This window comes from Saxophila tyrrhenica (genome assembly GCF_035928015.1).
Source record: "Saxophila tyrrhenica strain CCFEE 5935 chromosome Unknown scaffold_9, whole genome shotgun sequence".
NCBI classification, from domain to species: domain Eukaryota; kingdom Fungi; phylum Ascomycota; class Dothideomycetes; order Mycosphaerellales; family Extremaceae; genus Saxophila; species Saxophila tyrrhenica.
Genome location: NW_027041741.1, coordinates 1,281,015 through 1,293,083, shown reverse-complemented (window position 1 = coordinate 1,293,083; position 12,069 = coordinate 1,281,015). Strand labels below are relative to the sequence as shown.

Genomic DNA, 12,069 nt, shown 5'->3' with positions numbered 1-12,069 from the left:
ACACCCGGAGTTCAGCGCTGTCGCATTCCGATCCAATGCATCACCATCATCCCGCGGCCACTTCTGCCAACCCAAGTTCCCAGCCTTCCCGCTTTCATGGCCTTTCATTCCTATTCTCCTTGATAACCATCCTTGAGGAGCTCTCGTACATCGCATTGGCAGCTATGCCGAAACGCTTGAAGATTAAACGAGCATTCGATCGCATCGCAAATCCAGGCAAGAAAAGGTCGTCCGATCAAGACACCGAAGCTTTGCCTAGTGGCTCGCATCGAGCGCATCGAGACGACAGACTCTCCTTCCTCTCTCTTCCACCTGAACTGCGGAACCAAATATACCACGAGCTCGCAACCGACTCGTCCCTGACGCTCAGTCCCTTCAAGGCCAAAAAGCCCGCCAACATCAACGGACTCCTGCTGGCTTGCCACCAAACCCGCTCCGAGTATAAGAAAGTCCTTCTGGCCAACGCCCACATCAGCTTCAACTGTCAGGAATACAAGTTTGCCAACCTGGTCCGCGTTCTGGAAAACCTCTCACCCTCCGACCTGGACACGCTCAAACTCAACCCAAACCTCTGGATCATCTTCTTCCTCTCCCACGTCCCTACCCGCGACGACAGGAAGAACTTACGGGGCTGGATCGACTACCGCAGCTCCGACTTCAATGTCCCGTACTACGGCTCCGCGCAGGCCCAACTCGCTGCTCGAGAGCTGGTGTTTGAATATGACTTGAGATTTCTGGCGCAGTTTCGCCCGCCGAAGTCGACGATCAGGTACGCGAATGGGCATGATATGAAGCTCGATCTGCTGAGGAGTCATCTAAGGATGTATCAGTTTCTAGAGAGGGAGGCGGGAGAAGAGGGACCGAAGGAGGAGTTGGTCAGGCTCCGGAGGAACATAGAGGAGTGTGTGGAATTATTTGAGGCGTTGCAAATGGAAAGGTCGACGCCGGCGAGGGGGATGAGTGTGGTTACTACGGGAAGTGGGCGTGGGTTTTGAAGTGCATTGGGGTGTCTCGAGCGACCGATCGAAACCAGAATGCCACAGCGGGCCTCATGGTGCTTGATTGTGTTCCCGGAGAACCCTTCCATCCTTGATGGAAGCCGGAATGTCGTCGACACAAATATGTCAACGCTCCGCTACATCGGTTCTCCAGCAAGCCAGCGGCCCTCACGACCCGAGGCGACAAATCTCCAGAGACGAAGAAGATCTTCGTGAGGACTTTCTATGGGAAGGCCTTTCCGCCGACGAAGGTGACTTCAGGGACCTCGACTACATCAACTGCTCCAACCGGTGCTGAACCCAGCAGCAACAATCTTCTCCGACACAACTAGTAATATCAGCCCTCCAGCGTCTTGCGCAGAACCCTTACGGCTATGAGAAACTCGCGAGAAGCCCAATGTGCTCGCAGTCGTCGTTCGGCAAATTGTATTCATCAGCATTCGTCCCACCATAGAACAGCACGAAGTTCGGGTTGATGAGGGTGCCCTTCACGTTGACCGGGCACGCATACCAAACATTCGCGTTGTTGTCGCCATGGGCCCGGAGTTTGTTGTTCAGACCGAGACCAAATCGTGCGCTACCCTGGCCCTTTACGAGCGCGACCTTGGAGACTTCGCCTGGGGCGCTTTTGAAGATGACCATTCCTGTGTGCGTCAGCAGACTGTTCGGAGGAGACAATGGACCATATGAACGCACCGTACGAAGCGCCCTTGATCATGAAACGCAACTGCGCCCTTCCTTCGTTGATCTGCTTCTTCGAGCCCAGCAGGTAGGAGTCGATGCTCACGTACGAAGCTGGGCGTTGGAGCTCAACAAGAGCCTGTTTCGGAAAGCCTTTGGATGGCTTCGAATTGATGAGGGCCCTGTGCGGCGGAAGCGTCAGCTGATGTTCATCGTCTCAGACCAAAGCAGTCCTGGAAGATGGTATAAGGTGCTCCGCTCTCCGTACGGCGAGACGACGTAAACCACGAACGTAATCCTGATCACGATCAAGCTTACCAGCGTAATAGATCGCTGTTATCAGTGACGTGGAGCTTGAAGACATCTGACTTCACAACAGCGTTGCTGACGGGGATGGCGACGGCCGTTGAGAGGAGTGTCGAGAGCAGCAGGAGTGGGAAGTACATCTTGATGCGAAGTTGAGCGCAAGGCACCGCGAGCACGAACGCTTTGGAATATCGACCTGCAGGAACTCCATGGAGTCTTTGTATCGTGCCTCAACGACCCTGGATCTTGGCCTCTGCCCACGATGTATCAGGATGTTGGACCAAGTGGCCACGTACTACAAGGCGTTTCGCACACCCCTCTTCCAGATCACGTTCTGTCGTGCCCAGCAGGAGTGGACGGTTGTGTCCGATCTTTCCCTGCCTACTGAACACTGGCACTCTCGAGGGCGATAAGAGACAGCACTGGTGGCTTCTGCCTGCGTACCGTGCCAGTCCTTCTTGGAGAACACAGCGTCAACAAGCAGAGCGAGCTCCATGATCTGGATTTGAGAAGGTATGATGCCATGTTTGAAGGCTCCGTTTTTCGCTATGCAATAATCACAAAACAACGCTGATGCAAAAACCCACAGAATGCCACAAGAAGGACTGTATGCTCGCACCGTTCCACCGCCGCCCATTACACCTTCGCTCTATTCCCCATGCAAACGCCATCCGCTATGCCATCCACTATGCGACCGACACGCCGCCCGTTTACCACTTCTTGTGGGTCTGGAGAGTGATGCTCTCGCACTTGTGCTCCTTCAGGTATTTCTTGGTTGGGCCGGCGCCGTACCACAGCGTGAACACCTCCTCGCCTTGCACCTCAGTCTCGCAAGCCCAGAAAATATTAAATTCCCTGCAACGTCGGCGTGTCAGCAGACGTCCCCGTACCTTTCCATGGTGCTGCTTACCCGTTGGAGGCGACGTCAAGGTAGCCACCCCTTGTCTGGTCGATAGAGAAGACCTTAGACCCCTCACCACCGGCCTGGGTGTACACTTGGGTAAGTTCGCCAACCTCTGGGGTTTCAATGACGGTCGTGTAGACGTCCCCACCGAGTTCTGTGGTCCAAGTCAGCACTCTGTTCGGTCACCAATCGAGGTACCATGGACATACGGTACTGGAGACGACCGGTGCCCTTGTTGAAGTCCTTGGGGGTGCCAAAGATGTACGACTTGTTGGACGTGTAGGCCGTAGGGCGCTGGATCTCTAGAACATTGCGACCGGCTTCGACATGGGCGTTGACCACAGCCTGGGAGGGTGTCTGTTAGCTTTGCGCTTGTCGTTGATGGAGGTGCATGCTTACCCAATGCTCGAGGTTCTCGCCAGAGGCCCACAACTTGAAGTTGGGGGTCACGCCAACAGGGGCTGGAGGTACGGTGTCAGCAGGTGGAAGGTGAAGGGAGGGTTTTGGTTTACGTACGGCCATCCTTGGAGATGGGAGCGGGAGCGGCAGAGACGGCGACGGAGCTGGCGAGGGCCAGGGCGATGGATGCGATTGCGTGCATTTTGAAGGTTGGGTGGAAGTGGTAAGGTCGGTTTGGTGAGATTGGTTTGATGGGATGAGTTTGGTGAGATGAAATTGGTGGTGGTGGAGGCTTTGAAGCTGTTGTGAAGTGGATGATGTTGTGATGAGGATGTTGTATGAAGGCAGCGTTCTACTATCCGTTATATACCTTCTGCTCTTCGTGATTGTCAGACTAAAGATGGCATTTCCAATGCTCACGGCCAACGCCGCGATGCATCCTATGTTGATTACTTGAACAATACGAATGTGTAGCAAGCACTCAATTGGGACAGACACCATTTCCCATTCCAAGACTCAGCTTGCGATGAGTGGCCGAGTCAGCATCGTCGGCGGCGGAGGCTCTGCTACAGTTCTGGTATCTCTCGTCAGCTTGCGAAAATGTGGCGTCTCGTGTTGCCAGCAATAGAATTGGCGTTTTGTAAGCGCTCCCAACGATGCATTCTCGCAAAGGTGGCGGATCCATCGGGCCTCTGGCTTAATTATTTTCTTGGTCCCGCAATCGAACCGCTTCAGTTGAACAGTGTTCGTGACCAGCGGTCGCGGACAGTATCTGGGTGGACTGAACAGTTCCGTCGAGACCCGCCTGCGATGCGAACATCAGTCCAGTCGAACAGAGCGGAGTGTCATCATGGCCGACGAGACTCCCCAGCTTCCCGGTGAGCGAAGATCACGATATAGCAACATGACGCAGAGAGTGATGATGCCTTCAGAGGGAGTTGGAGCTCCGGCAAGAAGCAAAGCGTCGAACCGAACCCCGCCCAACGAACGAATTGTCGAAATGATCCTTCAACGAGCATCACTGTGAAATGTTACAAGTGACGAGACAGCAGTCTTGGACACAATGGAGGCACCAGCACCTACAGTCGACATTGCAAAGCTCTTCACCCTTCATGGCAAGACTGCGATTGTAACGGGAGGGTATCGATCAGATGCATCTATAACCATCCGAGCGTTGACTGACGACTTCAATGTAGAACAGGTGGTTTAGGCACGGCGATGACTGTTTGTCGACTAAGACGATCTTGAGAGGATGCGTGTACTGACGTATAATCACTCGAAAGACCGCCCTCGCCTCAGCAGGTGCCGACATCATCAGTATCGAACTACCCGACGACCCCGGCAGCGAGAGGACGAAGGCCATAGTTAAAGGCTGCGGTAGAAAATACAGCCGCTACAATGCCGATGTTAGCGACATGAAATCGATCCGCTCGACCTACCAACAGATCTGGAAAGATGGTCTATCCGCTGACATTCTTCTTAACTGTGCTGGAGTCCAGCGGCGAGCCGAAGCCGTTGACTTTACCGACGAGGACATCGATGTCGTCTTGGATGTCAATGTGAAGGGATTGATAGCGTCGTGCCAGGAGTTCGCGAAGAAGCTGATCGCTGACAAGAGACCCGGGAAGTATGGTGATCCCTTTCTACCTCTTGTCGGCTACGACAGCTGATCGACCGAATAATAGAGTCATCAATGTAGCCAGTATTATTAGCTTCATCGGCGGGAAGAACATCACTCCCTACGCCGCGTCGAAAGGTGGCGTGATGCAGGTAACGAAGGCTTTCAGCAACGAATGGGCGGAGCACGGAATCCAGTGTAACAACATTCACCCAGGTACTTGTCGATGCTGCCGGATCGTCCTAGTTCAACCACTGATGGGAGCAGGCTACTTCCGGACACCCATGACTGAGCAATATAGCACTGGTATGGTGACCAATCCGTCCAGAGGCGTTGTCTTCTTTGCTGACCAGAGCACGTAACAGACCCCAAATACAAGAAGTTCAACGATGGGCTCATGGACAAAATTCCGGCGAAGCGATGGGGTGAGATATCTGAAGAGAGCAATCATGGCATTCGTTGACAAAGCTCCAGGCAACCCCGTCGATCTGTCCGGAGCCATTATATTTTTGTCAAGTCCAGCTTCTGACTATGTGTCAGGTACAGGCATCGTTGTACGTACCTGAGTGTCTGATAGTGTTCCTGGTGGATGCTGATTCTGTGTCCAGGTCGACGGTGGCTGCATGGGCAACTGAAGTGATGGGCAGCGGGAGGAAGCGGGAGACTTCTGGATCTGGTTTCCTGTCTGGCACAACAGCGATAGCCGTTGCAGGCAGTGCACTTCATGCCGAGGAAGATCCGGACGTCGGGACGATCAAACATTCATCCCCTCTTCGTAGCGATAACCTTCTTCTCCAATTCCTGCTCGACGGCTCCGACGTCCAACGTTGCTTTGCCGGTACGGATCTGTTCGATGTCCGGAACGTTGCTGTGTTTCTCTTCGAAGATGGCGTCAATCTCCTCCAAAGTAAGGTTTTTAGTCTCAACCTGGACGAATAAATGTCACGACTTAGCAGTGCTCCAAGCATTGACCAGATTTCCTCAACTGGGGGCACATACCCAATAGTACCAGATCAACCCGATGATGGCAATGTCCCAGATCGCATTAGCGAAGTACGTCCGGTAGCCGATGTTGTTCAAAGCAATCGGCATAATGAAGACGAAGACGACGCTGGAATGGTGTCAGCTTGCTTCGTCCACATCTCGAAAAGATGGACCACATACCCAAACGCGTTAAGCATGAATTGACTGAAAGCCAGCCCATTTGCTCGGATGGAGTAGTTAAAGACTTCCGGTGGGTATAAGTAGAGCAACGGAGTCCTTTGACAATCGTCAATTACTGGTCAAATTTGTGTGGGAATGCCGGAGGCAGCTTACCATGGATCACAACAGCTTTTTGCAGAAGTCGAAGACTCCGTCCCCAAAGACATGCCTCCACTGGAAGTGACGGGACACCTCGCAGACCGTGACGTTCCCCCAGAAGGCGTCGTCTACGAGACGGAGGGAGACACGATCAAAGCACTGCGGAAGTTCGGTCCAGAGCATGGTGATAATGTAATTCGCTGCAACCGTCAGAAGCTACGGGAATGGTTCCTCACCAACGTCAACATCCACTGGGGCAAGCACTTCTCCCACTACGAGGGCGGCGCCGAAGGCGAAGGAGTCGTCGTCACCTTCAGAGACGGCTCTTCGTACCATGGCGACATCCTCGTGGCCGGCGATGGCACTCACAGCAAAGTCCGAAACCAGTTGTTGCCGGATCCAACTTTCAGGCCACAGCCCATTCCCAGGGGAGTGATCGTCGGCGGTCTGACAGCGACCAGGGAGCAATACATGAGATGGATGAAATATGGAAAGTCTTACTACACCTTGGCCGACCCCAATATCCGCCTGACAGTGTCGATGAAGTGGATTTCCGAGGACCAAGAGAGTGCGGAGTACGTCTGGCTATACGGATGGGCCGACAAGGGTGCCATCCATGAAAAGTTCTGGACTTCCACCGCATCGAGAGAGGAGCTGAGCCAGTACGTCCTCAGCAACCTGAACGGGGTAGGTAATTGTGGGCGAAACATGTCGCTGCTATCTCTTCGACCTGCATGTCTCCGAGAGCTTGCCGGGTCAAATGACCTTCCAGGGGCGTTTCACCGACTGAAGCCTTAGGTTTAGTGGATGAGATAGCAGCCGGCAGCGCACCCTCCTCTCTCGATATAGCAAGGATATCAAGCTGACGAACGTTGTAGGTCCATCCGGCGTTTGCAGAAGTGATGCAGGCTAGTTCTCCGCAGAACTATTTGCATCCTCCCTTGAGGATGCGCGACATGCTTCCTCCACAAATCCCACGCGGCAGAGTGACGTTGATGGGAGATTCGAGTCATCCGATGACTTCATGCAAGCATTTTCCGTGGGCGATGACAGTACATATGCTGACTCTGAGATAGTCCGAGGCCAAGGCGGCAACATGGCCATGCTCGACGGTCTCCGCCTAGCGACAGTCATCAGCAGATCAGCCGGTGCGCCAATTGAGGATGTTTTGAAAGAGTACGAAATTGAGATGAACGAGCGCGGTACCAAGGCTGTGCTGGCTTCGCGAGCTGCAATTCCAACAGGAGACCCATCGTGGACTGCCACGAAATCGGGACAGGTCTGGCAAAATCCGAAGGAGCGCAAGAACATTGCTGGCGAGCAGGTGCCTACCGGTTGATCAGTAGAGGCGAGAAAGAAAGCATTCGTAGTTCGCAGTGGGATGCTGGCGTCGATCTGCTTGGTGAGGCGGCCTGTCGAATGACAGAGATCAGCACAAGCAGCAGCATAGAAGTTCTTGTCGACCATAATCAATGGGCCGTGAGAGCTGTGGGAGAGATGCCTTTCATTGCCAACCCACGATATTACAACGTTGGTCACCATGCGTCTCCACAGCCGACCGCTTATTTCGTGCCTCGAAAACTTAGCTGCAGCCATTTGGGTCACCTGAAGCACCGTACAGCAATGCCCCAGAATGCTTTGGCCAGACCTGGGAGTCTCGACGACTAAGCCGTAGACTTGCTGATCCAGACCAACGACTTGAGCTCCAGTGCGTTGTGGTCCCTCCCGTTACCATTGTGCTTGCGAAGAATTGGCGAACGCACAACAATCGAGCCTCGCGGTGCCATCGCCCAGAGCCTTCCTTGTCCTCACAAGCTTTGAGATGTCCGACTGAAAGATGAACTGTACTTCATCAGTTCATGCCAAGGTTCAAAGTTGTCTGAAGATTCGACTTACTGGCCGCATGATCTCTAGCACATTAATGTATGAGCAACGAAACTTCAGCTTGTTTCATTATAGAACGTTTCGGCTTGTCATACCGGCGCCTGAGTGGTCGTTTAGAACAGCCTAGGACACGTTGGACTCATTGTCGTTACCTCGTTCTGCCGTGCTTACCCAATTGACCAGGATGAGTCCTAGAAAACGGTAGGGTCCCAGCTATCATACGTCATCCACTGATCAATGCCATTAGCATCTCCTGGAAAGGTCAAGTCCATCATGAGCGACCAGTCGATCTGGTCAGTAGCCGATGCGAAGCCTGAAGCGCTGAAATCCGTCGCCTGACTCGCGCCGGGTATGGCTTGCCCAGAAAATGGTACAGATGTCGGTCGCGGTGCCTGGACATACCGTGTCCCGCTTGCGGAAGGCTGTGCCGCTTTGGCGTGTCTGCTGACGTTGATCTTTCCGAGCATTGGAATCTGCAGCGTCAGGCCTGCAGAGTCCGCGTTTTCAGATTTGCTCAGAAGCTCATTGAGGGCACGAAGAGCGGGCGCAGCTTGCCGACTGAAAACTCCAGTAGGGTGGCTTGACACTGATTCCATCGTCTGAATGATGCCCTGAACAAGATGTGAGGATGGTGGCTCGCTTTCATCTGGGGCGCTGGACCGTTGGCTGGTGAAAAGGAGTACAACAGCGCCGGTAAGCGCCTGGAGATCGAGGACTCTCCCAGCAAAGAACGCCGGGGGTAGCAGACCCCTAAGATTGACATAGCGCTGCGCCAACTCTCTGGAAGCCTGGAAGCATGCCATGGAGCTGTAAGTGTGTTGTGAATCGGATCCACCACTCAGTGCTAACCGCAGGTGTGCTCGTATGGTGAAGTAGTACGTCCAGTATTGTAACACATGGTCAACAAGGCGTTCGGGCTTCGAAGTCCACCAGCCGGACGGCGTCATGCTGATGAGCGTCTTGAGCTCGCTTTCCACGTTCCACACCTTTTGGTCGAGTTCGTTCTGCGAACGACCAGAGACGTGGCTCTCGTCAATGTCCTGAACCTTGCCAGCGATGACAGCGATGTATCGGAAGAGTTCCTGGGGGCTGACTGTGCCGTCTACCATAACACTCTGAGGTGGTGCAAACGAATGGGCGGCGGTGCCGAACGGGAGGCCGAAAATGGTTCCTACGCAGTGTCAGTTAAACAGAATGTTTTAGCATAGTGGAAAGAGAAGACCGAAACGCACCGACAAGTCGATCGATCGAGCAGATCGATCTCCAGAGCGCCGCAGGACGCGACATGGGCGTTCTTGCGGAGCCTCCGTCATGATTCGACGGAAGTCCAACCAGCTCTGCTAGGGAAATGACCCGCCGGAGCGTCAGCCAAAGCTTCCGCGTGTGCACCCTTGCGAGCTGCCTAGACTGTCGTCAGTTCGATGATTCTGCGTGAGCGGAGTGGGCTTCTCCTACAGTCGCGCGAAGAGGAGCGTCGTTTCGATGCCTTCAACGGAGCAGACAAGATCGTCTTCTTTGATTACCACTTGCTCTACCGCATCATTGACATGTTTTATCCATGATGTGGGATTTTCAATGCCTGGAACGGGAGCAGCATCTGCAGGTCTGTGAAGCAAGATGATCGCAGTAGTCGACAGCAGGCCTGCGATTGTGATGGGATCGGCTCCGGCAGTTGAAAGCTCATCGTGCTGAGTGATCATGTCCTCTGCCGTGTTGAACATATTTATCGTCGGAAAAAGAGCAGCATATATGCTGATCCATTCCAGCGATGGGGACAGCGATGGGGCGCAGAGCGCAGTTATATCCGCCTTGCTGGGAATGAGGTGCTGAAGCCGCGATCTTGCTTTCACTACAAGCGCGCTCGACGCTCGCTCATAGTTTGAGCCTGTGGCTGCCGACCCACCATTGGCGCGAGTGTCGACATATTCATTGTCAAACAGCTGCTGCAGATGTGTCGGCGGGGCGATTGGAGTCGTGTCTGAGTCCTCCGACTCAGTATCGTGTCTGGCAGTCGAAGCGATGTCGTCCAGTGTTGAATCTTGAACATGACCAAGCTCGCTTTGGATCCGGCTGACCGCCCGCCAGAGACTGGACGTCGTGGACTCTAATTGCGCGATACGCTCCCTCGAAGTGATGGTGTTGGTCTCGGCGCGACCGACTTCAGCTTGATATTGACATTCCCGCTTTCGAGCAGAGCAGTTCTGACTGCAGAGGGATTACTACGCTTCCATCCGAAACTCGTCCACGTATGCTCGGTCCGGGGCAGACTTACCACGGTCCATCCGCAGGTATACATTTTAGCTTTCTCCGTCGACAGGAAAAGCATGATCTTGTGCCTTTCCGGAATTGCTTGGTGTGCTCCTCCTTAGGCATAATGTCGTGGGCATGTCGTGGAGGAGGTCGAAGGAGACCGGAGGCTCTTGAAGTCGGAGGACGGTCTCGCCGAAAACCCGAGAATCCGGCCCTCGCGATTGATCCTTCCGTCTTTCCTGATCACAGTGAAACATTCATGTGTCACCATAAGTCCGCAATGTATCGATGAATTATTCAGAACTCGAAGTTAAAAGAAAATAGCTTTTTACGCAGTCTATGCATACGATGTACTCCATGTTCCCGGATAAGTCTCACGCCCCAACTCCTCGCTAACATTCTATCTTCAATTCATCACAATGCGTCTTTCACACCTCCGAACCGCGCTTCTCAATATCATTCTCTGGCCTCTCATCACCACTTTCGCTTCCCAGCCGCTCAGGCACAGCATAGCTCCTCCGCTTCGACGACCCGTTCGGAACGTGGAAATGCTTGTCCGGCCTCGTAGCGTAGGTGTACAAGCTGAGCACCAGGATCTCGATCGTGAAGTTGAAACCATAGAATGCTGCCTTGGAATGGTACCACGCTGGGTTTGAGATCGGTCGAGCTGGCTCCCATGTCGTTCCGGCGCGGAAGCCTGCCAGTATCGTACACAGGGCTGCGCTTGTCATGACGATTGCAGCTTTCAGGTTCATGCTTCCCTCACCAAAGTGCTCTGCGTTGTTGGGTCGAGGTAAGAGGATAGCAAGAGGCACGATTACCAAGGGTAGTGCCACGAATATGAGCAGGTACAGGGTGATGGCCCGCAGTACCCAGAGCTGAGCGTTGTGGAACGACGGACCGAGGGTGTAGGAGCCGTACACGATGAAGACGATTATGAGAAGCAGCGATATAGCAATCAGGCCGTATAGGATCTTGAAGGCGATACTCAGGGCGCGACTCCAGCCGATCTTGGGTTGCAGGGCGCGTAGTATGCGTTGGGCGAAGAGGACTGCAGTAGGAAGGGTAATAGTCAGTCACCTTTCGTTGGTGTATAGCCATCTGAGCAGCTTACGGTTGATGATATAGACAATCAGGATGCCCGCATTTACGAAGATGGAAGCTGCCAACGCAGTCGATGCTGCGTGAGGCATTGTGGCCCACACGATCCGCAGGATACATGTCAAAATTCGTGCCATGGAGAAGCCGAAAAGGAGGACCGAAGGCAGGAAGAGCTTTCCGTTGATGCGGTTACGCTGGAATCGGTACCTAAAAGCATGGGAAGAAGGGTCAGTAGATGTGTCGACGGCCAAAACAAAGATGGAAAGGTTTCAGAGTGGCTCGCAGTCCTTAAACGTTGACTGTGCTGTAGAGAACCCTTCCACCGATCCGTTTGACGTACATGTTCAAAGCGGCGAATGACACGTAGAATAGCATCCTGCAATGGGTCAGCAACATTACTCTTCGGACCAGTAGAGTTGGAAATTGACTCACAGGATCGCAAGAACCGGCACATCGACGGACACCGTGGGTATACCGCCTACTGTGGCCGTCGTTCTGGTAGGACAATCAGTAGTTTGCTTAACCAAGTAGTCAGAGGTAGTACGAACGATGGATAAGGAGGCCCTTGAGCAATCGCTTCTTTCATCGCCGGCGACATATCGTGCTGTGACATCGTTGCAATGTGC

At 53.6% G+C, this 12,069-nt stretch overlaps 9 protein-coding genes across 9 annotated transcripts; 3 read left to right on the top strand and 6 right to left on the bottom strand.

The window, feature by feature from the left end:
* Window positions 1–164: 164 nt before the first annotated feature.
* LTR77_006452 (uncharacterized protein) lies at window positions 165–995 on the top strand (the record flags this gene model as incomplete). The annotated part of the gene is made up of 1 exon (XM_064803694.1): window positions 165–995. The coding sequence occupies one exon, from the start codon at window positions 165–167 to the stop codon at window positions 993–995; it is 831 nt and encodes a 276-aa protein (XP_064658609.1).
* Window positions 996–1,370: 375 nt separating this feature from the next.
* Window positions 1,371–2,125, bottom strand: LTR77_006451 (uncharacterized protein; the record flags this gene model as incomplete). The annotated part of the gene is made up of 3 exons (XM_064803693.1): window positions 1,371–1,642; window positions 1,695–1,861; window positions 1,998–2,125. The coding sequence occupies 3 exons, from the start codon at window positions 2,123–2,125 to the stop codon at window positions 1,371–1,373; spliced, it is 567 nt and encodes a 188-aa protein (XP_064658608.1).
* Window positions 2,126–2,695: 570 nt separating this feature from the next.
* LTR77_006450 (uncharacterized protein) lies at window positions 2,696–3,490 on the bottom strand (the record flags this gene model as incomplete). Its single annotated transcript, XM_064803692.1, has 5 exons — window positions 2,696–2,840; window positions 2,896–3,043; window positions 3,099–3,234; window positions 3,289–3,350; window positions 3,406–3,490. 5 exons carry the CDS (start codon window positions 3,488–3,490, stop codon window positions 2,696–2,698), a joined length of 576 nt encoding a protein of 191 aa, XP_064658607.1.
* An 861-nt stretch (window positions 3,491–4,351) lies between these two features.
* On the top strand, window positions 4,352–4,958 carry LTR77_006449 (uncharacterized protein; the record flags this gene model as incomplete). The annotated part of the gene is made up of 3 exons (XM_064803691.1): window positions 4,352–4,428; window positions 4,485–4,512; window positions 4,572–4,958. The coding sequence occupies 3 exons, from the start codon at window positions 4,352–4,354 to the stop codon at window positions 4,956–4,958; spliced, it is 492 nt and encodes a 163-aa protein (XP_064658606.1).
* Window positions 4,959–5,668: 710 nt separating this feature from the next.
* Window positions 5,669–5,998, bottom strand: LTR77_006448 (uncharacterized protein; the record flags this gene model as incomplete). Its single annotated transcript, XM_064803690.1, has 2 exons — window positions 5,669–5,833; window positions 5,906–5,998. The coding sequence occupies 2 exons, from the start codon at window positions 5,996–5,998 to the stop codon at window positions 5,669–5,671; spliced, it is 258 nt and encodes an 85-aa protein (XP_064658605.1).
* A 207-nt stretch (window positions 5,999–6,205) lies between these two features.
* On the top strand, window positions 6,206–7,547 carry LTR77_006447 (uncharacterized protein; the record flags this gene model as incomplete). The annotated part of the gene is made up of 2 exons (XM_064803689.1): window positions 6,206–6,895; window positions 7,122–7,547. The coding sequence occupies 2 exons, from the start codon at window positions 6,206–6,208 to the stop codon at window positions 7,545–7,547; spliced, it is 1,116 nt and encodes a 371-aa protein (XP_064658604.1).
* A 736-nt stretch (window positions 7,548–8,283) lies between these two features.
* Window positions 8,284–9,379, bottom strand: LTR77_006446 (uncharacterized protein; the record flags this gene model as incomplete). The annotated part of the gene is made up of 2 exons (XM_064803688.1): window positions 8,284–9,263; window positions 9,325–9,379. 2 exons carry the CDS (start codon window positions 9,377–9,379, stop codon window positions 8,284–8,286), a joined length of 1,035 nt encoding a protein of 344 aa, XP_064658603.1.
* A 164-nt stretch (window positions 9,380–9,543) lies between these two features.
* Window positions 9,544–10,418, bottom strand: LTR77_006445 (uncharacterized protein; the record flags this gene model as incomplete). Its single annotated transcript, XM_064803687.1, has 2 exons — window positions 9,544–10,293; window positions 10,365–10,418. 2 exons carry the CDS (start codon window positions 10,416–10,418, stop codon window positions 9,544–9,546), a joined length of 804 nt encoding a protein of 267 aa, XP_064658602.1.
* Window positions 10,419–10,770: 352 nt separating this feature from the next.
* On the bottom strand, window positions 10,771–11,535 carry LTR77_006444 (uncharacterized protein; the record flags this gene model as incomplete). The annotated part of the gene is made up of 2 exons (XM_064803686.1): window positions 10,771–11,393; window positions 11,457–11,535. The coding sequence occupies 2 exons, from the start codon at window positions 11,533–11,535 to the stop codon at window positions 10,771–10,773; spliced, it is 702 nt and encodes a 233-aa protein (XP_064658601.1).
* Between the last annotated feature and the right edge of the window lie 534 nt (window positions 11,536–12,069).